General features: G+C 49.5%; 10 protein-coding genes and 2 non-coding genes across 12 annotated transcripts; 4 read left to right on the forward strand and 8 right to left on the reverse strand.

Moving 5' to 3' along the window:
- Window positions 1-529: 529 nt before the first annotated feature.
- BO94DRAFT_18492 (uncharacterized protein) lies at window positions 530-1,125 on the reverse strand. Its single transcript, XM_025606001.1, has one exon. The coding sequence runs from the start codon at window positions 868-870 to the stop codon at window positions 571-573; it is 300 nt and encodes a 99-aa protein (XP_025473502.1). The 5' UTR covers window positions 871-1,125; the 3' UTR covers window positions 530-570.
- Window positions 1,126-2,142: 1,017 nt separating this feature from the next.
- Window positions 2,143-3,757, forward strand: BO94DRAFT_506218 (uncharacterized protein). Its single transcript, XM_025609567.1, has 4 exons — window positions 2,143-2,808; window positions 2,864-3,183; window positions 3,242-3,505; window positions 3,572-3,757. Exons 1-4 carry the CDS (start codon window positions 2,418-2,420, stop codon window positions 3,617-3,619), a joined length of 1,023 nt encoding a protein of 340 aa, XP_025473503.1. The 5' UTR covers window positions 2,143-2,417; the 3' UTR covers window positions 3,620-3,757.
- A 2,788-nt stretch (window positions 3,758-6,545) lies between these two features.
- BO94DRAFT_18606 (2EXR domain-containing protein) lies at window positions 6,546-7,925 on the reverse strand. The gene has a single exon (XM_025606010.1). It carries the CDS (start codon window positions 7,650-7,652, stop codon window positions 6,657-6,659), a length of 996 nt encoding a protein of 331 aa, XP_025473504.1. The 5' UTR covers window positions 7,653-7,925; the 3' UTR covers window positions 6,546-6,656.
- A 67-nt stretch (window positions 7,926-7,992) lies between these two features.
- BO94DRAFT_580576 (uncharacterized protein) lies at window positions 7,993-8,855 on the reverse strand (the record flags this gene model as incomplete). Its single annotated transcript, XM_025615337.1, has 3 exons — window positions 7,993-8,471; window positions 8,539-8,674; window positions 8,778-8,855. 3 exons carry the CDS (start codon window positions 8,853-8,855, stop codon window positions 7,993-7,995), a joined length of 693 nt encoding a protein of 230 aa, XP_025473505.1.
- A 555-nt stretch (window positions 8,856-9,410) lies between these two features.
- Window positions 9,411-10,260, forward strand: BO94DRAFT_18574 (uncharacterized protein). The gene has a single exon (XM_025606008.1). It carries the CDS (start codon window positions 9,556-9,558, stop codon window positions 10,111-10,113), a length of 558 nt encoding a protein of 185 aa, XP_025473506.1. The 5' UTR covers window positions 9,411-9,555; the 3' UTR covers window positions 10,114-10,260.
- Window positions 10,261-10,496: 236 nt separating this feature from the next.
- Window positions 10,497-12,765, forward strand: BO94DRAFT_453098 (Hsp70 family protein; the record flags this gene model as incomplete). The annotated part of the gene is made up of 9 exons (XM_025607550.1): window positions 10,497-10,560; window positions 10,638-11,152; window positions 11,207-11,251; window positions 11,303-11,375; window positions 11,427-11,691; window positions 11,739-11,841; window positions 11,891-12,012; window positions 12,066-12,279; window positions 12,337-12,765. The coding sequence occupies 9 exons, from the start codon at window positions 10,497-10,499 to the stop codon at window positions 12,763-12,765; spliced, it is 1,830 nt and encodes a 609-aa protein (XP_025473507.1).
- On the reverse strand, window positions 12,597-13,646 carry BO94DRAFT_18557 (YukJ family protein). The gene has a single exon (XM_025606006.1). The coding sequence runs from the start codon at window positions 13,550-13,552 to the stop codon at window positions 12,875-12,877; it is 678 nt and encodes a 225-aa protein (XP_025473508.1). The 5' UTR covers window positions 13,553-13,646; the 3' UTR covers window positions 12,597-12,874.
- BO94DRAFT_18710 (uncharacterized protein) lies at window positions 13,382-14,169 on the forward strand. The gene has a single exon (XM_025606017.1). The coding sequence runs from the start codon at window positions 13,597-13,599 to the stop codon at window positions 13,993-13,995; it is 399 nt and encodes a 132-aa protein (XP_025473509.1). The 5' UTR covers window positions 13,382-13,596; the 3' UTR covers window positions 13,996-14,169.
- A 618-nt stretch (window positions 14,170-14,787) lies between these two features.
- On the reverse strand, window positions 14,788-17,639 carry BO94DRAFT_570995 (uncharacterized protein). Its single transcript, XM_025614850.1, has 3 exons — window positions 17,013-17,639; window positions 16,688-16,749; window positions 14,788-16,223 (listed from the first exon to the last, which is right to left on the reverse strand). The coding sequence occupies exons 1-3, from the start codon at window positions 17,361-17,363 to the stop codon at window positions 14,837-14,839; spliced, it is 1,800 nt and encodes a 599-aa protein (XP_025473510.1). The 5' UTR covers window positions 17,364-17,639; the 3' UTR covers window positions 14,788-14,836.
- A 293-nt stretch (window positions 17,640-17,932) lies between these two features.
- BO94DRAFT_t21 lies at window positions 17,933-18,005 on the reverse strand. Its single transcript has one exon. It is a non-coding gene; the product is annotated as a tRNA-Lys (tRNA).
- Window positions 18,006-18,026: 21 nt separating this feature from the next.
- Window positions 18,027-18,099, reverse strand: BO94DRAFT_t20. The gene has a single exon. It is a non-coding gene; the product is annotated as a tRNA-Lys (tRNA).
- A 1,143-nt stretch (window positions 18,100-19,242) lies between these two features.
- BO94DRAFT_530107 (A4/G1 family peptidase) lies at window positions 19,243-20,366 on the reverse strand. Its single transcript, XM_025610611.1, has one exon. The coding sequence runs from the start codon at window positions 20,277-20,279 to the stop codon at window positions 19,434-19,436; it is 846 nt and encodes a 281-aa protein (XP_025473511.1). The 5' UTR covers window positions 20,280-20,366; the 3' UTR covers window positions 19,243-19,433.
- Between the last annotated feature and the right edge of the window lie 2,893 nt (window positions 20,367-23,259).

Below are 23,259 nucleotides of genomic sequence, written 5' to 3' on the forward strand. Positions count from 1 at the left end.
CCCATGGTAGCGTAGGAACCATGTTGTTAGCACACCCTGAGATACGTGGAACGACTGACGGAACACTGGTTTTTTGAGCCAATGGTTGACGCGATCCAAGTGAGGGGATCCCGAATAATCTCTTGCAAAGCCATGCCGAAGCCTTTCAGACCTCGGCTTTTCACTGGCAGGCCAGCCCACCTGTCTCTTTTGGTTGTTATCTCATGCTGTAAGATGGCTTTTACCACCTACGAATCACGTAGCGACGAACATCTAAGCGATCTACCAGAATTTCTAGCGGCTTGGCAAGCTGTGATGCAGTGACGTGAGGTGATAACCATTCTCAAGCTATCAAATGACAAGGAGATCCAAAGCTTCCGTTTCAAAACATGCAGAACGTTGAACAAATAAGCGGGTATGACCAAACTTCGTCCATCCAATCCACCGCCCAGTTTCCCAGCTAACCAGGCCCTGCCCTACACAATCCCTAAGGCGACAGCCAGATCAGTCATTGTCACCATCACACAAAATCTGCTTGCTCATAAGGACTTACCTCGACTGATTGATTATCAGGTAATACATGAGATTGCCTTACTTGTCCATTTCGGCGACCAATTCATGGGGGAATTTTTCAAACACATATGTGACCATTTTATAGGCAACGTGTGACAACATAAGTCGCTGGTATTTAGGACCCTCGCTTTTGAGTTCATCCAGTTTCCCCTTGCAGATTGTTGTGAGGTGACTCCGAAAAAGGGCTCTGAGGCTCTCGTTGGTGGATGCATTGCCAATCTCCTTGACAATGTCCTGGATGAGTTTGTCCTCAGATTTCTGGGCAACGGTCCCATTTCCAGGGGGTGGGGATGGGGCGGCAGGTGTGTTCGGGGCCATTGTGTCTTCGGTAGGGAGGGTGAAGTGGTGTTTCGAAAACTGATTTAAGAAGAAGCTGCGAGTAGATGTTGTCGCTTTGTTGTACGCCTATACGGATTGCTGAGTGCGAGTATATCCAGATTTATATAGCCATTACCATCGGAGATACACTTCACAGTATGGGGTATACACGGGAAGCTGGTTTATACTGAAGTAGCCTCATCGCCAGATAAAGCAGCCCAGCAAAGCAGGAGCGCCCAACAACCGGACAGCGTGTACGGGGCTCATCAGGATCATTATCCATACTATCAGACCGAATATCGGATTCCTTCACCCGAACTGGGCTCTAATCATCTTAATTTCCAAAGTAGACAGTAAAGAGGGGGACTTAGGGCACAAATCTCTCTGTAACATTCTAGCTCGTCAGCAATATTCTCCACCTTGCAGGGGGGGCTTAGGCATCGGGCGTGTAAAAAAATGTGAATAATATGAAACGCGAGGGGGTAACAGGTGATCGAAGGGAAAATGTAGATCAGTATAGTTCATTGAAAGAGTTCTGCAAGCGAAGCCCTTTACTGGACCTCACGCCAGGCATATGCAGGTGGTAAGTTGCACGTTGGGGAAGCATGTTGCGCGTGCACCGGAGAAATAACGAAGAATGGCCAGCCGACCAAGTGACGTGTCTCGGGCCTCTCTGGTCACGGAGACTTTGTCCTCTGGTATAGCATCCCTGTACATGCATTAGACAACAACACCCATTGGCTTGACTTGGCAGTGCTCGGGCAGGACGGTGATGTCATCCATTCAGCCCATCGTTATGCTTGTTTGTGGTTCTGCATATCGACGGTATCAGCTGCATATGTATTTGAATCGTCAAATGGGTGATTTTCTCGGGTGGTTTCTGGTACCCTTCCCTCATCCGTAAGGAGAAAGGTACATGGTGGCTGATCTGGGTGCCCGTCGCTGGTACAACCGAACATTAGGCATCATATCACAACATTTAGGCAGACTTTTAGGAGATAAGCTTGTCGTCCTGGATATCTTTTGGGATGAACCGTTGGATTGTAAGCCCGCCCTACGAGGGATGTAGTTTCTCCGGATGGTTTAGATGGTTTAGATGGTTTAGATGGTCCAGGATGTTTCAAGATGGGAGGGAGGTTCGCCCGCCGCGGTTGCCGCGCAACATTGAAAACGGAGCTAGTATAGAATACCGGACCGAGTACAGGCCATCGATACCATGATACATAGCTGCCCCGCCCAACCCCACCTGTCAGCCAGCCTCTTCGACACTTTGCCAGTTCAACAAACAATCTTCATCACCTCTTCATGACTGACGCCTTACGTTTTCAGTACCAACTTGGGGACAGATATCTGGATATTGGGCTTCTAAACTCTCCTGGAAAGTGAAGAGTCATGCACCCCAGCAGGGTCTATCGCAGTGATGCGCTGTCCGGCTTGGGGTGGCGATGTGCCAGATCAAAAGCATAGAGAACACGCATCCTATCCATTCGTCATCACTTTCACAGCGACTACTGCAACAGTTCCTCGTGCCGATCGGATAACTAGTTATGGCTTCGGAATTCGACGATGAGCACGATGAGCTCTCAAGCGTTGGTGATGAGGAAGACGATGCCATAAATGACATTGTCGCTCATGTTGTCGATCAATTTCTCATGGAGTTCAGCCGACGACTCGGGATTCCGCACCCAGAAGACATGCCGTTGCCTCCTTTCCCCGAAGCCAAGATACCAGAGACCGAAGAGGACTATCGAAGATACGTCTGGCAGTTCATCGAGCAAAACCTACAGGCCTACTATCAGCCGGGAGACCCATACGTGGAGGAATTGGTGAAGAATGCAGCTGCCCGAACTAAGAATCTCACCCAGAAATACGAGTTGGAACCCGAAGTCACACCAAAATTGGCCCTCATGGCCTTGTATGACTTTGCGATACTCTGTGGTATGCTTCTTCCCTTCCCCAAGATACACGGCGTAATGCTGACCTCTCGCGCCAGATAACAGCACTTCAATGAAGAGAGGGAGGGGTATACGCATCCAGGCTCTCGAAGATACTTGCCAAAATGTCGCTGAAATTGGCTGCTGTATTCAGGAACAGGGCGTATATCTTCGCTTCCTAAACACTCCAGAGAACGAAACCTTTACCAAACTGACCAGTGAGGGAATCCGAACCAAGATGAACACTGTCAAATATTCCGGATTGACTCGACTGGGGACTGTGCTTAGCAGCAAGATCGTCAAGCCTCTCATTCTCGATAAACTCGAATCTGACCAGCTCGAGAAGCCTCTGATCACGATCATCATAACTGATGGAGATGTGGGTATTCCTGTAATTCTATCCAAGATTCTCAATGCAGATACTAACCCGAGCTGAGCTTAAGCCCCAAGGTGAAGACGCATCCTGTCTTGAAGAAATTGTTCTGGGCTGCAAGAGAAGGCTGGATGAACACTCCGGGGGTTCCGCGGGCGCTGTATTCCTCATCTCACGGGTTGGCAATGACCCCGGTGCAGAGACATTTCTCAGTAACCTTATGATGAATAAGAACCTAGAAGAGACCTTGTATTGCTGTCCAGACCAGCTGGATGAGCGACGGGAGGTGTTTCGTAAAGCCGGAAAAGATCGTCAGTACTCTTCATATGTGAGTGTTCTTCTTTCTCATACATTGCCAATGTCCTGTTACTCTTGCTCACACATCACACTGCAGCTGATAAAGTTGTTCAAAGATGCGCTGGAAAGCCAGACAGATATGTAGCCACAGGAGTTTCGTTTGGGAATCCATGAGGACTTCGAATTTTCGTATGTGAGCGAGCATCTTTTAGATAGTCAACAATTCAACTTAGGTTTTCACCGCGTAGTGTATACTACTAGGTAGTCCTTACCTATTCGAAAGCAAAAGACTCAGGTACACCAATAGACTACATTGACGTACATGACTGTGCAAGACATATCACACCACTAAGTGTTCTCTCCTGCAGCATACGTAAGACTAGAGCAGGGATGCTGCAGGTGGAATGCACCTACAACTATATTGCGAGGCCCGTGCTGCTAGAGCTAAGAGCTATCCTTTTTGCCCGGCCTTGTGAAGCTTATTATGATATTAATCCGGTTGGAACACTACCGCACTTTAAGGGGCTTTCTATCTTGACGAACTTTGCATTAACAACCCTGCGCGAGAAAGTTCTGCAATCATAAGAACTAATTCGTGTCTACGCCGCAGATAAAGGACTAACAAATCTTTACAGCCCTTTTGATTTTACCTTATATCATCCACTGCGGCGTACTTTGCCAATATCCGGAAGCTGCATCAAGGGGCATGGTCATTGACCACCTTTCTGAGCCTATGTATTGCCGTTACAACATCACTCTTTTCAGGTAAATAATCATTAAATTCGGTTCCTATGGCCAGCTGCGTCATCTTCTTCTAGACCTTGGAAATGGGAATGGTCAAGGTGAAGGAATAGTAGTGCTGATGAATTGCAGATGCTTACTCATCGCTTCAGTCATAAGGTTTATATGGGGAATGAGTATATTAGGTTTTGCATACTGGGATATGGAATGGACATCTTCCTGTGAAATCAGGTGTGTTACTATTCGTGGTCTCTATTCACGTCTATCCTCTTCGCCTATAAATATGTCCTTTGCTACCCGAAATCTTTCTCTGATGTCTCCTAGACCAACTTCATCATCAGCTTTCGTTGCATCATCCCAGAGAAATCTTCCCATATTATTGATATCAATTGATATCTACTCTCTCAGCAAGAAATATAGCATTATGCTTTAAGTAACCGGCTGTCATGACACTATTACGACACAGAGTTGATCTTCGCATACAACATCGAAGGTATTGAAATACGGGTGTGCGACCAAAACCCGCTTGCAATGCATCAGTGCGATAGTCTCTGGATATCTTTATTACTAGAAGATACCAGTGGCAGCCAGTCATACGAAAGCCCGATCATCCAGCTCAGGAATAATGTCACCATATATTTAGTTCATCTAACTGGGTAAATTTACAAAATTCGGGCTCAAACAACCAAGTCCAGCATATACAGTGCCATCCTTGCTAATGCACAAGTTCGATTACTTTGCAAAAGCCTTTTATTGTCTCTAAGAATAGAGACGAGTATTTTGTTACCCTAGATCGGCATTATCTCGAGTACGGAGATACAGATCGAACTACCCGGTTCTTGGAGAAACATACGTATGGACCGTATAGAACTACTGACTTGACTCTTTATGTTGATTGTTGAGATGGTACATTCATCTCCCGGTCTACATAAATCTGATATCGACCTTTCATGCCCGTGGTCTACCATATATGTGTCTCCTTATGCGGAGATTATTTACCGATTGGCTAGTTGGCCTTACTCAATTACTTGATTTGTCATTCTATCTTTATGAACAATGAAGAGGTTATTAGGTTGACTTTCAGCATTCTGAGCGCCTTGATCGCTCTTGTCGCCTTCCTCCACCAACGCCGAGTTCCGTCCAGATGATGACAATGGCGAGAGGGTAAGATGAGGGACCCAGAGCTTAGCTATAGCCTAAAATACATGGACTTATAGCAGAATCCTATACAACGAACATGATATAAGCACACATATATTGCCAAAACGCCAGGACTTGTATTGATATATGGGGACAACATATCAACCAAATGATGGTCTGCAATTGTCTCACAAAGAGATTTGTGTCTCGAGACTGGAAATTCCCGTCTTTATTCGGCTGGTTGGAGATCCACCTTGACAATTGCCGGGAAGTGATTCCTGGACATACAACACAAACATCTAGTGTCAATGAGGTATCTCATGTCCTTCCTTACACGCCAATACATGTACACGGATGATTGATCTGGGTATGAATTTTTATGGTTTCCTTTGACATACTCTTCTAAGACACTGATATTAAGTGACAAGCTCATTAGATCACGTTCTGGAACTACAGCTCGGGAATTGAGCAACTCGCCTCATTAATTGCCTCCAGTTTTCCCGAAAAATCAGCCACGTCTTCGTGACTACCTATCACCAAGATCCAGCAGTCATGTCCAATAGTAATACAACACGCTTGCTTCTTTTCTCGAGACTTCTTTCATTGTTATATGTACAAGGTGAATATGCCTGAGATGGTGTCTTCCAAGGATCTTTCCCTAACCATTCACATTATCCCCTTGCTATCACTTGTTACAGGTTGAAGTTTATCTCTACAGATACTGCACGTATGAAGAATCCATGTACCCCCAAATCAGAGATACATAATACAAGCAACCAGTTTTGTATGATACAACTGACAGAGAAGTCAGTGAAGCTTACAGCCGTCTTTTAAAGATGGGTGAATTGTTCCCTCTTTTAGCGATAAAACCACGTGTTAGGTTTGTTATTCTCCTGGTTGTGTAGTGAGGCTCGATTTCATTGAACGGTCCTTTAAATATATGTTGAGCGCTTTCAACTTCACGGACGAGATGGTTGCGGTGGTGTGGGATTCGTCTGGTTTTAAGTGGCATGTTAATGTTATGGGAGGAAACAGGTTCTCGTTCTATTTGCTTCGTGGAGAGTACTGGTAGAATTGGCTTGAATTAGGATGCATTAATTGAGGATACTGGGGTTTTGATCCGGATTCAAATGCAACATACACTCTTCATGAATCTACGCTAGATTGAATCAATAAATACATAATATTGTCATCCATGAACGTTTGTCATAAATCCCATTGCACAAATATCATACCATTATCATCATTGTAAATCATCATTGTAAATCATCAGACCAACCCTCCAGGCCAGCAAACCACCATCAATCCTCTATAGAATGCCTATCACAATCACAAAGATGAACAGCATCAATCGTGCAATCATCCCCATCATCCCAGAAATTCATCTCCACAAAGCTAAGATAGATGTAAAAAGCCATCTCTCTACCCCTAATCCCAAGACTGACCTTCTTCACACCATCCTCCGACTCTACATCCTCAAAGAACTCCTGAACCACCATCTTCCTAGTATTTTCCACCAACATCGGCCGTCCATGCAGTCTAGTAAAGACTTCAACGCGGCTCAGAATCACCGAAACAAACTTCACCGCGGCCGTAACCCGACAGGCATCCAGATGAACTCCCCAGGCATCATACATCGCTTCAAACAACCAAGAAATACCACCTTCGGGATTTGGCCGAATGGTCGCAACTGCCCTCTCATAATATGTAGAATAACTTTGAACCCAAAAATGGCCATCCACCATGACATTCTCGAAATAGCGCATCTGGGTCCCGTAGCATGACTCCAGAGTGGGTCTGTGGTGTTCGAAGTCCCAACATAGAAGAAGTATATCGCGTCTGGGGTCGAAGTAGAATGATCCATAGGTATATATGCCATTCATCATGGGGATGTAGGTTCTTAGGGTGAAAAGTCGGGATTCGCGGCAGATTTGGAGCGTGATGGGGTTGGAACAACGCTCTATGACGGAGTGATTGAGGATGTCAAGGTAGTTTGCGTGGGAGTAGGTTTCCACGCTCCCTAATACGCCAAGGTAGTGGATTAGTTCTCGTGCTGTGTTGTTCTCGACTGCAGCTGTGCGGTGTCCTATTATGCGGGGCTCGGGGAATGTTGCCTCCCAGATGAGGTGACGGATCTTTACGGGTAGAGTGATGAATTTGAAGGTTTTAGTGGTTGATGTTTGTTCATCGGGTTCCCTTGTGGCTTTCTGGTGGGTTGAAGGTTGTCCGGCACTGGCTATGCTTCGAGTATTGACGAATCTCCCCCTGGGGAGATGCATGCATTGCAGATCAGCCATGTTGGGGACTGATCTAAGAAAGATAGATGTGGGTTATCGTAGATGATGTAAATAAGAAGGTTTGGGCTATAGGTACCTGAGTGGGGATAACCAGCTATCAGGGTTAAAACTGTGGGTATAACTCGGGTGGCCAGAATTCTGGGGTATATATCCCTGCCACTTCATATGCAACATCCGAAAATGTCAGGTCATCAGAAAGGAAGTTACCGTATATCGGACCGAATGCTTTTTTTAGTGGGATATCAATAGATTGTCTAGAATAAGCGATATTATTAACCAGCTCCTTATATGAGCATTAATCTACAGTTTTCACTTACTTGTAAGCAAGTCTGATACCAGCTCACCTATTGCCCAGCTCTCGGTATTCGGTTCCAATCTCCCGCATCTCAGCTTCCTTCTTCTTGCGTCTTTTCATAACAAACAATCCGGCCGCAACAAGAAATGCTGCACCGACAACGCCGCCCACCACTCCTCCCGCTATCGCTCCAGTGTTGCTGTGGCTTCCTGGGGACCCTCCTGTAGTCCCTTCAGCGGAAGTTACGGCGGAAGTTATCGCGGAAGTTATGGTGGGAGAAAAGCTCGTTGAGGTATAACTTGGTTCTATGCCCGAGGTCGTACCTGTGGTTGTGTTGTGGACTGTGCGGGTTGGGGCGCTCAAAACGATGGTTTCCAGGGGGGTTGCGTCTTGCACCATTGTTCCGACGAGGGTTCGGTAAAGGATATTCGGAGCACTGGACTGCAGGCACCAGTATCCAGTGACGTTCCAGTCATTGGTGGCTGTAGAACCTTTCTTAATTGTGATGGGTTGGCATACGCGATCTGAAGAGCTGCGGCATTATTGATTGTTAAAAAATTGACGTTATCTTCTAGGACAAAGTTTTCTCACCAATTGAAAACTGTGTCTCCATTAGTTGCACACTCTGTCGCGTAGAGACAGCTTGCAGACGTTGAAGTCGGACAGCAGGCTGCATATGCCCCTGACGTCGTAAACCCAAGGTTTCCTTCGCACGTTGCAAATTGCACTATTGCATCTCTAGTCAATCATCAGACCCACTAGTCAATTAGTTAAGAGCTTCACTTGCCTGCGCTTTAAGCCTGATAATATCCTGCGCGTCGAAACTGTACACTTTCGACAATTCTGGTGACAGTGACCACAGACGTCTTCGAGCCCTCTGCAGTGTTATCGGCTGTTTTTGTAGCCATGCTCGCCGCTTCAATTTCGGTCGGATCTTAGTTTAAGAGACAAATAAGCGGCATGGATATTAATGGACTCTTTGTGGTTCCTGCAGGAGCCCGGCATTAATTGTATATCTTGCCCTAATACTTTGATCTGGGTATCACTGGATCATGGGCATCAGGACGAGTGAGATGGCAGTAGGATAAAGCATCAGAGACTGGAGTTCCTTCGCAAAGAAGTCTAAGACGCCAGTCACGCCGAGAGCCTCTGGGCATGTAAGCAAAAGTAGTGAAAGTAGCCTCAGCCCAGAGAGCGGGGACTGCGTCGGCTGAGCCAGATGATAAGAGAGCATCCAGCAAATCACTCTGCACAGTACCTCCTGCCTTTGAAATGCAACCCCTAATTCAGAACCAGTCGGAGAACGCATTGCAGTCATCTTCGCCGGTTAAAGGCAAACGCGTGGCTCAGCCAACTCTCTTCTGTCAGCCTTGCATTAGCTTGTATGCTTTGGCCTGGCCTTCGGATCAGAAAGGAATCTCGTTCGCCGTCATGCAGCTGATCTGACCTGCTGTATCGTATCGTAATTCCACTTTTTCCGTTTGATGCGACCTTGCTAGCGATGTGAGAGAACATGATATATACGCTTCAACCTTCTTAGGTCACCCTCTGGCCCGTCTTCAAGCCCTCTAAGCACATTCAAAAGACACCGTATTGGTTGCCTTCCTCATGGAAACCTCCTTTCGGCTAGATCCCACAGGCGAAGAAGCCCGGGACATGCTCGCGACCACCCAGCACATTGACAGAGAGATCCAAGAAGCCCGACGTCTGCGCGACATCAAGGATGCACTGTTAGAACCGGAGGAGCGGATTTGGGTTGATTATACGGTCACGGATGTGGAAGACGCCCTCAAGTCGGTGGTTCGGCTGCTGGAGCCTTGCCGGGTTGGGCTCGAGACTGGGGCTGGAAAAAGCACGCTTAGTGTGGGAAAGCGTTTGCTTTGGGCCTTGAAGGATGCGCAGCGAGTGCGAGCACATCACTCACGCCTGGTTGTCTGCCACCAGAGCCTCGTCACTGTTATCACCTTCCTCCATAGCCGTGAGGCCACAATCGACCGTGTTTCCGACAAGGCTGTCCTCAGGGATCAGCAGGTCATGCATGACGCAAAACGCCACACTCCCAGACTCTCCAGTACTGAGCTAAGTCAGATGCTATCCTGGAGGCAGAGTAAGCAAAAGTTCCACCACGATGTGAAAGAAAATGGGGAGGCGGCGGAGTTAGAATGACGGTGCAAGGATGGCAGATGGGAAGAGCGCATTACCATTTCAGCCAGAGAGTGGGAATGAAAATCTCATTGAACTGGACTGGTCTATGCTGTTTTGTTTGTGTGCCCATGACTCTCCTCCCACGGGTTTGCTCGGTGAAATAATGGTGTCGAAGCGACCCAATCTTGGCGGGGGTGACAGCGACCGGTAATTTACCGAACAAACGGACCCTTGACCATACCGTATCACCCTCTTCCTGTTGGCCCCAACCTTCCAGCCTCTCCAACTTCTTGAAAGGAGTCTCATCACACGGAATGGACAATAAGTCACACTGTTGCTCAACTAGGTCTGTCGGCCCGGAAGTCTCATTCGCAATCCTCAACAGGAAGACTGGAATAATAGCGATGGAGCTGGACAATTGGACCCCGGACATTGTGGTCGGCGTCGACTTTGGCATGACCTGCACTGGTATTCCTCACATTATTTCTCACCTTGTGCCCGTTTCTGGGTTTTGCTTGTGAAAAGCTAACGGTCACCTCAATCAGGAATTGCCTATTCCTCCGCCCCAGACTGGTCATTTCCCAAACCCATCCAACGCTGGCCAGGTATCTTGGGCGCTGAGCTCGCCAACAAAGTCCCAAGCCAAATCCGATATGTCGCTGGGTCAGAAATAGTGAAGAGCTGGGGGTTTCTCTGCGAGAATTGTTTAGCCAACGATGGCGATAATGGAGATATCAAGGAATACTTCAAATTAAACCTCGATCCCGACTTCTTCGACAGCCGTCCCGATTCACCTAGTCGTGAGGAGGCGGTCGGTTGGTTCCGAGATTATATCAGATGCGTATACGAATACACTTTATCGCACTTTGCTGTTTCTTTCCCCCGATTCTCGTCCCGTCAGGTGGAATTTGTTTTCAGCATTCCGACAACCTGGAAAGATCCGCGGATGGTGGCTCAACTGAAAGAGTCCATCGAGCTCCAGTCTCCGAACCATAGAGCCATTATCGGGCTAACAGAAGCAGAAGCGGCAGCCGTATATGCCAGCGCACAGCTCTATCAGGTGCGTGCGTATCCTTGCGAATCGAGCCACGGTTATGCTAACGGGGTATGACAGAGGGGGGATGTGATTCTGGTATGCGATGCGGGAGGAGGTACAATGGTAGACTCACACTGCCACTATACTGATACAGCACTGACTGTCCTGTCGCAGGATGTCAATGTCCTCAAATTAGTCTCATCCGAAGGTGAACCTACCAAGTTCGTACCACTTGGATTTGTTGAAGGTAGACTACTTGGAATCAGACACTGTTACGTTCTGAATTGACTGGGAACAGGGAAACCGATCTGGTCAGTCTTGATCGATATGAACGTTCACCGGGTAATTTGTGATAGGCTGGAGCAAATTCGCGACATTCTCCCAGGTGAGCCTAATGACATCGCTTGGGATATGATGGCTGGCCGTCGGTTTGAGCGGTACAAATGCGGTTTCGGGGCCCCGGGGATGGAGCCGACGGGCTTAATGCTCGAAGTGCCTTCTCTTGGCCGCGATTCGCAATTTCCTAAGGCTGGTATCATAGGCGGTGATATGTGTATAAGCAGGTCTGAACTCTTACATGCTGGAGAAGCCACACAACTGATCAATCCAGGGACGAAATCCAGCAAATCTTCGATGAGAGAGTCCGGGATACGTATGAACTGCTGGACGAGCAGATTGGTCGTTTGAAAATTACTCATCCACTAGAACAGATCGTGAGTATCTCCAGCAGGGTTGCTTGTTTAACACTAACCCTCGATCTAGTCTTTTCTGGTACTGTCTGGAGGTTTTGGAAGCTCTCCATACTTGAGAGCAAAGCTTAAAGAGAGATATTCTACCCCAGGTGTTGTCCCAAACATCATCGAAGTACTCACAGTAGATGAACCGTAAGAGCCCCTCCTGGGTTACAAAGCCGCTCACGTTAATTCGAAGATTACAGTCAGCTAGCAGTGGTTCAAGGCCAGGTGATGAATAGGATCCAGGAGCTGAAGCAGGGAGCCGTTCCTATTCAAACCCTCTGCAGCCGGGTGAGTTACGGCGTCATCTGCGACAAGGTGTATGACGCCAGGCAACATACAGGGGAACCTGTCCGCTATGATGAGCGCGACAAACGGACATATGCGGTAAAGCAAATTGATTGGCTTATTCTTCAGGTACCTGCAGTTCCTGGGTTTGCATTAATAATCACCTAACCCGTCATCTGGTACCAGGGTGACCCAGTCCCTCGAACAGGAGTATCCAAGCAATTCCAGCGAAAGGTTTACCCCCGAGATATAACAGAACCATGGAAGGCTCAGATCGTCATGTCAACGCTCCCGAAGCAGAAGCTTCCCCACAGCATGTCGCATACCGGGGCCAAGCTGGTTTGCAACCTGGAGGTTGACATGACTAGTGTTGACAAACAACCGAGAAACATACATTGGTACAACCGAGGCCCAGTATATCTGTTGGCAACCTTCATGGTGAAGATTGTCGTGAGCCCTACGGACCTTCGATTTGAGCTTTGGAATAAAGACGGAGAAAGAATTCACAGTCGCAGCCGCGATTCCGTCAAGGTTAAATGGGAGCCGTTTGACTTGAACAAGTGTGAGGGTGTTGTGCCAGAAATAATGGACGATGAGCCCAGGAACAGAATTTGAGGTATCGTAAGTGTCTCTTCAAAATCACATTGTACTAATCGTTACTTTCCAGGTATGACGGTTCATCACAGACATGACCGTACATCATTCCAATGTCAACGCCGGTACATTACTGCCCAAGAATGCTTGCCAAGGATTTGCTACCCTCCTCTGCCTCACCCTTGTCATTCGTTGGGATCTCCTGCGACGCAAAAGCCAAGAACACCGCCTCCCAATGCCCATCGTCGAAGCGGAACAGCAACGCGCCATCCTCATAGATCCCATTCTCATACGACGGTGAACTGCCCTGGTTCATATGGATATCATGAATACCCGAACCGTAGGATGATCCAAAGATGTACACCGTCGCTTCTCGGCTGATCGCCTCGTTAAGGATAGGCTCCAACTTCTGCAAAACAGCATTGTTCGGCCCAGTGTCGGCCTCGGAAAGGACAGTCCCCGCCTCAATATCCACGAGACCCTGTGTGCGGATGAAGTCAAGACCGCTAAGATCAGATTCCTGGCGACGATACCGGCGGTGGGCATAAGACTTGAGGAGGTGGAAGCCCTCGTTCAAGTTGGTCAACTTCTCGGTGATCGGGTGGGTGAAGCTCTGGTCAAACCAGTACACCAGGCGAGAATCCTGGCCCGTGGACTTGACATTGATGGCGGCCTCGAGGTTCCTGCGGGATGAGGAATCATCCTTGAAATAGAGGTAGATGTGAGGAGACTTGGGATCCTCCTGCTCGGTTTGAGCGGTGTAGCGGGTTGGCTGGGCAATCCAGACGCCATAGTGGGGGATAGTCATTTTGATGAGAATTGCTTTTGAATGCTGTGGAAGAGACTGATGAAATGGGGTGGGAATGCAGTCAGCAGCTTAACAATGACAATAGCCAAACTCCGAGGGGTAACGGCGACCCCCTTATAAACCCCGCCGGCTCCATGATCGTCACACCAGCCGCGTCGGAAGATAAGCGATGTCAGATGCATCAACAAATCGAGCGACGCTCTCAAGCCAGCGATAAGCCAAGCGGGAGAATGGTTTGCCCCACGTGCCCTTCACGGGAGAGGCCGTCAAGGCCGATGGCGGGCGGGATCCCATCGCCGCAACCAACCAGCCCTAATTCTCAATGCTTAGCGTTTCTTAGCCGCCCACCGGCTATCGTCACCTATCGATCCCGTCTGTGCTGGGCTCGTTCATTGGAAGGTGCATCGGCACTTGGCTCCTTGATCGGCGACGCCCGGCTGTGACTTGATTGCGCTGACGTAGTGCGTCATTTCAGCTGGCCTAGGCTTCTTTTTGGATGGGGAGATTGATGTGTCAGGCTTATGTGTCAGGCCACTGGTCACATTGATGCACTTTGGTCATGCTGTCTACAAATAGCGGCATGTTATGCGATGGTGGTGGGCTATATGATTGCCTCTTAATCATAACGCGTACTCCTTCATCGACGTCATTGAAGGGCTTGAGCAACGAGCCTGAATTCAATTATTTCCTCCGTCCTTACACTGCTCACTGATGTGATGTCTCCTCAAACCAGGGTATGGGCCACTCCCCTCCAAAACCAGCCACAATACTGTCGGCATCCACTGAATTAAATGACCTGTCATCTGGTCTTGGGGCAACTGCATTATTCTATGGCTGCTCGCACTAACTCCATTAGGATGGTGACAGCCAGCCAGCTATGTCTCGGCCACCACATTTCAATGCTATCTGTATCACCGGAGTTACTATACTGGGTGTTACGGCTATGCTACTGCATTAAAAACTCTACTGGGTGATAGCCAGTGTCACACACAAGCTTCGGAGCTTTTCGCGGGGTTGTTTAATCTAAAAATGGCATGTTTTTGACTCGTTGAGTTAATTGATCCTTTGGCTGTGGGTCTTGCTTAAGCTAGGCTAACTGCTACGCGTAGATGCTGTTCATGGCTTGAGCCAGACTCTCCAAAGTTGCTGTGGTCCGCTACGGATGGGCGAGAGTTTGGAAGCTTCCAAGATGCTGCTCACTTTAGAATATTAAGTTTGACGGGGATGCTCCGTGAAATAAAATGACTCGTCCAGCAGGCTTTCTTCACATCAGAGTTTTATGTACTACATCCCCCATTTCATCTTCTCGATTACCGTGTCGGAATACGCCCATAGCAATGACGAATAATCTGAACAAAACGTCAAGCCCGTATAATACGTGCTCCGCCTGCCCTGCAACGCATACAACTTCCGATAAAAACCATTGCGAATTTCCTCTGGCGACACTATCGGCGCTGATGGCGAATGATCGCCAAACGCCACAATATGAGGATTCTCGATCGGATATGTGCCCTTGGCCTTCATGCGAGCAAAATCTGACGCCATGAGATTCTTCGCGTCCTCTGCAGTGAAATCCATATCACCCAATAGCTTGCTGGTGAGATGTCCGGGCGCCCCCATATACTGCAGCAGGTAATCAAAGGGCATGTGAGGCAGATCCCCAGGGCCGGCTTTGGGGTCTGTATTGATGACTGAGATCTGGTCCGGGATCCCGGTATTGTTGAGCACCGCCACGTAATAGTTCCTCCAAACCCACTTTTCGAACATCTCCGTTTCCACCGCATCCAGATCAAAGCCTCGGAGCTTTTCCATGATCGGCGGGAATGTTATCAGGAGATTTCGCGCCTTGATGAGCTTGCGAGTGCCGTTCGCATGCTGCACTGTCACGTCCACCCCGGAATCAGACCGCTTCGTCTCAACTGCCGTCGTCTGAAGCAGCACGTCGCGGCCCAGTTCCTTCCCTGCCTCTTGGTATAGCTCATCCATGCCGTTCCGGGGCGTGATATATCCCCTCAGAAGGGCATCGACATGTGGAACTCCGAAGAATTGGATGGCATAGAGGGTGGGTAACTCGAGGATGTTTCCCACAGTATGGGCGAATAAAAATATCAACTGCAGGGCGGCATCAAGGGAATGTTTCTCGACGAATTCGCCAAATGGCCGGAGGAGTTCTTCGGGCACGGGGTCAGGGAGGTCGTATACCCCTTTCAAGAGACCTGTCCAGTGCTTGATAGCCGAGCGGTAATGGAATGTGGACAAAAGTATATTGACAACGCCTGCCGGTGGGTCCACACGTTCACCGGTCGTGAAATCAACATATTCGGTTTTTTTATTTGACGGAAGCAGACTCTTCCATTCTACTCCAAGTCGTCTGAGATAGTTCTTGGATAACTCGTCACTGAAGACGCCTTCGACGCCGTAGTCGACATAGTGATCGTCTGGGAGGTAGAGTGTTTCTGTGTGACCTCCCAGGCGGTTGTTGGGCTCCACCACTACTACGTGTTTGCCTGCGTCTTTTAGTCTCACGGCGCTGTATGTCCCTGAGCTTCCGCCCCCGAGAATGCAGATGTCGCAGGTGATCGTCTCGAGTGGAGGGGGGTTGAGGGGAGAGCGGCGGCTGTTATCAAGCCTACGAAAGGGAATATAGGGAAGCAGACCATCAGAGTGATTGCTGTGGATGCAGGGTATGCAGTGTATGCTTTTGGGTGAATGTTGAAGTTCGATGGCTGATATGGCTGCAGATAAGATATTGGCTGGAAGTACGTGCAGCCTTCCACAGCTTTCGTATGGCTTATATACTGACATGCAATCATCTAGGATGGTAGTATATCCCGGCATCCGATGACTAGCATGGAATCACATGCATCCCTCGTATGATCACTGTCTGTTGTGAAACATGAATATACAGGGGTGCCTGGTACCTGGTACCTGCATCTATCTGCCTCGTGAGCCCTCTTGCGGGGCAGATTCCATCACAGTGGCATCTCATTCTTCTGGGGGCATGAGCCAATCTGCCATCGCGGGACTTTACTGCATGTCAGGATGGGCCGATTTGTGCTACCTATTGTGCTTATACATGAGCATCTGATGTAGGCTGTGTTGGATCACACGGCGATTCCTGGTACCGTGACACACAGTAAGTCGAATTCCATAACCTCATTCATTACATATCGCATCTTCCAGCCATCCACACCAATCTATTCTATTCTATTCTCCAACCACACCAACAGCATCCACCAATTCCCCAAAAGCAACCCTAATCCCCTCCCTCTCACCCGCCCAGAATCCCCCTCCCCTTCCAACCCCAACTCCGCGCCCCCGCCGCCCTCACCACCTCATCCCTACTCGGAAACCTCAACTGAACCATCTTCTCCGAAGCCAACGGCCTCATCCTCACCCCCTCCAACACCTCCCTCAACTGCCCCGCCGCCTTCCCACCCCCATGACCCCCATAACTCACCACCAACGCCGGCTTCCCCTTCCACTCGTGGAACAAATAATCAATCGCATTCTTCACACTGGCCGGATACCCCCAGTTATACTGCGGAGTGATGAAAATAAACGCATCGTGACGGGCGATTTCCCTCGACCAAGCTTTCGTGTGCTCGTGGACATATTCATCCGCTGAGGTAATGTACGAGGGCATCCCGGGCTCATTGTACATGGGTAGATTCCATTCCGCGAGATCGATGACAGTGAGGTTTGCGGTAGGATGGGACTGTAGAATAGTGGATTGGATGAAGGTGGTTATTTGGGGTCCGGCGCGGGGGGACCGCTGACTGCAGGTGATGAGGCCGATTGAGGGGGTCATTGTATTGTATGATTGTGGTTGCCAGTCTTTGTGATGGGTGATGATGGTGGTGGGTTGTACGAGTGCTACAGTAGTAATGGGACGGGATGGATTCCTTATATAGGATTTTGTTCTGGGTGGTATATCCGTATGGGGTTTTGGTTTGAGTATTTCGGGTAAGCCATGTCCGAAGGCCGAGGCCGAGAGCGAGATGCGAGTAATATTATTACTCTTCTTCTAAGCAGAGAGCTTGATTGGGTATGAGTGACTCAGATATCAAGTGGAGGCATTTTTGGGGCTGGGTGAGATGCACAGATACTGGTCAGATTCTCATCTAGGTTTATAATAACGCCTACGGACTTCGGGATTTCTCCGAGTGGCAATCCCGGTTGGCCCCTATAGAATATGCCGATGCAGATGACCTATTCTAGTCACGTGCTCCGGGACAATACCATTGCGCCAACCGACCAGGCAGATTCTCACCGCCCGCAGCACCTACCCACCACACATAGCAAAAAAAAAAGAACACCATGATCCAGCACAACACAGGAGGAATCTTTGAGCTAGGCAAAAAGATATGGGAGATAGTTAGCCCAACGCGGGGCTCGAACCCGCAGCCTTGAGATTAAGAGTCTCACGCTCTACCGATTGAGCTAGCCGGGCTAAAGGACAACTCGCCATTGAAGCCCAACGCGGGGCTCGAACCCGCAGCCTTGAGATTAAGAGTCTCACGCTCTACCGATTGAGCTAGCCGGGCTTGCTTGGTGGGAACGGGGAGGATTTGTGGTGCTATAAGGTAAAGCTTAGGGGGGTGGATTTGGGTTCGGGTTGGGGGTTGGGTCATGTGACTTTGGTTGTTGGATGGTGGAGAGGGGGGTTCTGGGGGTTTTGGGGGGGTTGTTTGGATTATTTGGTGTGTTGGGATATGGGTCTTGCTTTTTAGGGGAAGGGGAAGGGGAGTTGGCTTGGTTAGTGGTTGTGGCATTGTTATTCTGTATTGTGTGGGTAAATATATATTGGAAGCGGGTGTGTTTCTGTGTCAGTCTACTTAGGTCATTTATCACTTAAACCAAGAGAAAATATTTCCAGCACTAGCATAGGATACCCAGTGCCTGGAACGACACCATGATACTCACTATATCATAAACACCACAAGCGTCATCCACTACACACCACTCTTAATAGAACCAACAAACCGTGCCGTCCCCCGGTCTCATACAACGATAAAGTAGAATACCCATGCACCACAAGCCCCTATACCCCGCAAAACAAAGCCTCAAAGAAACTAGATCAATGAGCGATGCAAGTTCCCACACATAGTAATGAATGAGCAGATTCTAGACCCAACTACCTACTCCCCGGTTGAACCCCCCGGTGATATCAATCAGATACGACACCAACAGACCAATCAGCCGCCCTGCTTAACCGAGATGTCAAAGAAATCACAAAACTTCACTTTTAGTCCTGGTCCAGTAGGGACGTGCTGTGGTGATGCGTAATGTGGGGGGGTATTCACTATGTTATTGTTACTTATGTGGTCGGTTAATGCATTGTACTGTATGTACTGCACTGGATTAGGTTGTTGTGGTGGGGTATAAACTGAGTTTGGGAAGTAATGGAGTGGAAAGGGGGTTTATTTCTAATTATCTATCTTGAAAGTGTATGTATGTATGGGTTTGGTTTGAAGTTCTGTCTTGGCTTTTTATAGAGGGTGTGGTGGGTTCGGGGTATTGGTTTTTGGGATATATATGGGATGTTGAGTTGCGTTGTTTAGATGGATGGGAATGTGTTTGGAGGGAGGGAATGAAAGGGAAAGGAAGGGACTGTGGATGAAGGATAAGGGTTTACTTGGCAATGTGTCCAGAAGAGATTGATCTACATGTTACTGGAAAGCAATTCAGCAAGCGCGCACTTATTTTCTTCTACCTAAAGTAGATACAATCACTCAACAAAAGCATCAGCATCAAAGAATCAAACTAACTCAAACAAGATCAGATCATCCGGATAACTCATCACTCATTTTGCTTCATCCCCAGGGTTGGTCAGGTCGGTGCCAAGATGGCATGGCAAGCATCATCCCGAAAGATGCACTTAGACGTAGGTGATGGTAACAGTGTCACCGTCAACGGAGGTGGAGGTCAGAACGGTGCTGTCCTGCTCAATGTCCATGATGGTGGCATCGGAGGGGCCAACGGTGGAACCGTCGCTGGTAGCCTCAGCGTTGGTGAAGGTAACGGTGCCGAAGTCAGCGAAAGCAACGAGAGAGTCACCGGACTCGAAGTCCTCAACGATCCACTCGGCGTTGTACTCGCAGAGGTCACCCTCGACGTTGCCGGAGAAGGAGTGGGTGACGGACTCGCCAGTGGTCAGGTTCTCGACGGTGGCGGTACCGGTGCTGTCGCTGGAGGCCTCGACGGTGACCTTGACAGAGTCACCCTCGGAGAAGGAGATGCTGTCGAAGTCGTAGGCGTAGTCGGGGTACCACTCGTACCAGGCGTCGTAGGAGACCTCGCCATCCTCGTAGCAGAAGTCGAGACCGGTCTGGAGGATAGCGGTCTCGCAGGTGTCACCGTCGATACCGACCCAGGCGGAGGCGCAGTACTCGGTGGACTGGCGCTTGTTCTTGTAGTAGCCGTAGCCGTAGTCGCCGTAGCCGCTGGAGGAGGAGGAAGAGCCAGCGGAGACACTGGGGACGGTGAACTCGCCAGTGACCTTGGTGTAGCCGGTTCCGATGAGGACGGCACCGGCCCAGTTGGAGGAGTACTCAACGTTGGTGGTGTTGGTCAGCTTGAGGATCTCCTTGTCGGTACCGGCCTTGTAGGGAGGGTTGCTGTGGCGGCTCTTGGCGGCACGAGCAGCGCGGCGCTTCTCGGTGAGAGGAGCAGCCAGAGCAGCAGTGGCAAAGAGGGAGCCGGTGAGAAGGGTGGAGAACTTCATTTTGACTGAAAGAGGATCTTCAAGAAGATTGATTGACGAGTTGGGTTGAGTGAGAAGATTGAGCCAGGCGATGCTTGAGACTGTGCGATGCTGGATGAAGAAGAAACAGTTTGAGGAGGATTCCAACCTCTATTTATGTCTTCGCAGCTGGTATCAACTTCATGGAAGCCATCCGCACTGCTCTGCCGATAGCATGCAATCTCCGGACTATGACACCACAGCTCAGCTAGTCCGACGGAGTTTAATCTCCAAGTCCGCTACTAACGTCGTATCAACGGGGGTGCAGAGTCGTTCCCCGTCGGTGCAGTTCGTGCATAGCTGCAGAATCACGAATGGCCCGGGGAGGATCCAGTGGAGCCATGCCATTCAGCCAGCACCGCTTCAGCACCAGCCAAGATTGTGTTGCAGTAGTGGCTCCCCTCCAAGCCGTACAGCTCCGGCTCGCCAGCCATATCCGCTCCCCCCTCATTGTTCAAGCCCCTTTCCGGTAAGACACTCTGGTAAGGCAAGGCCTAACACGGCAAGGGACGGATGAGGGACGGGTGAGATCCAGACGAACAAGCAATAGTACGGGCGCCTTACGGACGCCTTCCGGACAAAAGCGCGCGCCTCCCTCCTCGATCTGGCGAGCATCATTCCACCAGTGGAGGAGGAACGGAAGTCCGACGGCTTGGCTTGCGCGGGCTTATCTGGCACAGGAGGTATGGGAGATAACTATGGCATTGTGCACGGATGAATGACAAGGGTGGCGCCGACTAGGGCCAGCCGGCGGGAGGGGATGGGCGCCGGCGCAGGCACAACAAGCTTCGTATAAGCCTTGTGGGCGAATGATAAGCACTGGACGGGATTCAGATTGAGGGGGTGTGTGCGGGGGTGCTCGTCCATTGGCCGGGGATACCAGCTATCATGCCCTGCTACTAGTACCATGTTAGTATTATCCAGTCCGAATTGATTCCAGCCTTCTTGGCCGACGTCGGATGTAACCTCCCTACCTATACGCCGTGGTGGGGAATCCTCGATACTCTAGTACCTCCTGGGCGATGGACAATGAAGGTATATTAAACCCGCAAGTCTAATTCTGCAGAGATAATGCCGGTGACAGGGGACTGGCCAATCAGAGCCCCCCAACGCAGTGAAGGATGTTGTTGTGGGATCCAATCAGGATCGCCGTCGGGCCGATCCCTTCTTCATCGAGCAGACAACCATATAACAGACGGTGATTGGCTGGCTGGTCGGCGAATTTATCTCCCAGCCGGGCCCCATTCTGCAGGCACCAGCCAACATCTGGCTGATCCCAACACTGAATCGCTCCAAGTCTCCGAGTTCGGAAAGTGATCATCTGGGAGTTATGCTCTTTCAGGGGTTCTCCGGGACCTGCGGTGTACTCAGCAGCCAGCTTGCTACTCCGTAGGGAGGGGGCTATCTCCCATGCACACCCCACACTTATCATGATGGTCCGAATCCCGATAATCCAATGCATGTGTCAGGGAACGGCAGCGAATCCTTCTGACTAAGGTGGCCGGATATCCCGTATACGAATCGCCCTGAGGGGTAGGGTCATCCCATCGGAGATGCAAGGTACATGGGGCATGGGTTGGCTATACGCGGTATGCGCCGGATATGCAAGTTAATCCTTGCTATCAGTATTATACCTTACCATATCCAATATCCATAATCTGTGTGGCAAAACACGAAGTCCAACGCAGTCCTGGGCTGATTTCTGCAGCTTGACCAAGGAAGGTAGACGATCGGTCTAGTCTAGGTCTTCGGATTACCGAGGCAGTTACCCGGCACTAGATGCTGACAGGGTGATAGCTATCATTGCAATTAATGATAATTTGGAGTTGGGTCGGTGCTCCGATGAAACAGCTTCGATATCCCGGAGAAATCATGGATCATGCTGGAGGTACTGGTTCTAGGTATGCGTTGTTTGTGCTTGATAACGTTTGGCATGTGTAGGACGGGGTTCCGTGGGTCTCCGCGTTGTTTGCCGGGCTGCGGAAGACCGGCCTTGATGGAGGATTCGGGAATTGAGTTTGCTTCTGCAGTGCTGTGCTGTGCAGAGTGTTGCAGACTGGGAAGGTCGGTTCGGATGGACAGGGGGGAGAATCCTGGTGGAGTTGGGATTGAGTCAGGCGTGGGGGGTGAGGAGTAAGTGAGGAGTGAGGAGAGCCTTACAGAGTTGATCAGCGCACCGTGGTTGTCTGTGGACATGGAGTGCCAACCTTGTGTCTTGCGACCGTGAAGGGAGAGGATTGGCACGGTTTGTTGGTGGTTTTGAAGTTTTGTTGGAAGGTCTTGGTGAGTTGCTACAAAAGTCAGTCTGAACTGGCAATGGGACGGGACAGTCACGAGGTATTGACTGTGTCCGGCAATGTTTTGGGGTTGTACTAATACGTCGATTCTCATAGATGGGATTACCGTGATTTCGATTCAGCTCTTCAGCTTCTCTCCTACAATACTGGTCATACGCGGAGGCATTCTACAGGAAGATGATAAAGACATCGCAAACACCGCGATGGCAATGGAGAGCTGGTCAATTCGGGGCACTCCGGTGATAGGTGAGTGAGTGCTGTTGGCTGGATACTGACTGAGTAGCTACCATCGTCGCCTGGTTTTCTGCCACAGGAATACTACCGAGGAAGCCCCAACCATACTACATTTCAGAGATGAAGTCGTTTTACACAGCGGTCCTGATTACTACGATCGACGGATCGACGAGTGGTGGTGGCGTCTTTAGCCTCAGGTCATAGCACTCGCCCTCAATCAGCCCCGATAAGATATCTATCTCGGCAACACACATCATACATTGTAGCCCGGTTGATAGACAACGATGCATTATCAACCAGCTGTGGTTTAATCCCACTTGGCAGGTTGTGCCAGGGTTATTACCACTTGCAGAAGTAACCTCACATTTAACACCTGCAGCGAAGACGCAGTAGACAATGACAAAATCTTCCAACTAGACCAAAAGAGATAC

Source organism: Aspergillus sclerotioniger (assembly GCF_003184525.1).
Source record: "Aspergillus sclerotioniger CBS 115572 chromosome Unknown BO94scaffold_1, whole genome shotgun sequence".
Taxonomy (NCBI): Eukaryota; Fungi; Ascomycota; class Eurotiomycetes; order Eurotiales; family Aspergillaceae; genus Aspergillus; species Aspergillus sclerotioniger.

Bases quoted from the DNA above. Each gene is read 5' to 3' on its own strand.
- BO94DRAFT_570995 (XM_025614850.1), bottom strand. From the start codon at position 17,363: ATGACCCCCTCAATCGGCCTCATCACCTGCAGTCAGCGGTCCCCCCGC. The intron at 16,750-17,012 runs GTGAGTTATGGG...AGAATAGAATAG, and splicing joins AGGGGAAGCCGGCGTTGGTG to ATTGGTGTGGATGGCTGGAA. The intron at 16,224-16,687 runs GTGTGTCACGGT...CTGCATCCACAG, and splicing joins GTTATGGAATTCGACTTACT to CAATCACTCTGATGGTCTGC.
- BO94DRAFT_18492 (XM_025606001.1), bottom strand. From the start codon at position 870: ATGGCCCCGAACACACCTGCCGCCCCATCCCCACCCCCTGGAAATGGG.
- BO94DRAFT_18574 (XM_025606008.1), top strand. From the start codon at position 9,556: ATGGAAACCTCCTTTCGGCTAGATCCCACAGGCGAAGAAGCCCGGGAC.
- BO94DRAFT_18557 (XM_025606006.1), bottom strand. From the start codon at position 13,552: ATGACTATCCCCCACTATGGCGTCTGGATTGCCCAGCCAACCCGCTAC.
- BO94DRAFT_530107 (XM_025610611.1), bottom strand. From the start codon at position 20,279: ATGAAGTTCTCCACCCTTCTCACCGGCTCCCTCTTTGCCACTGCTGCT.
- BO94DRAFT_18606 (XM_025606010.1), bottom strand. From the start codon at position 7,652: ATGGCTGATCTGCAATGCATGCATCTCCCCAGGGGGAGATTCGTCAAT.
- BO94DRAFT_18710 (XM_025606017.1), top strand. From the start codon at position 13,597: ATGGGGTGGGAATGCAGTCAGCAGCTTAACAATGACAATAGCCAAACT.
- BO94DRAFT_506218 (XM_025609567.1), top strand. From the start codon at position 2,418: ATGGCTTCGGAATTCGACGATGAGCACGATGAGCTCTCAAGCGTTGGT. The intron at 2,809-2,863 runs GTATGCTTCTTC...CTCTCGCGCCAG, and splicing joins TGACTTTGCGATACTCTGTG to ATAACAGCACTTCAATGAAG. The intron at 3,184-3,241 runs GTGGGTATTCCT...ACCCGAGCTGAG, and splicing joins TCATCATAACTGATGGAGAT to CTTAAGCCCCAAGGTGAAGA.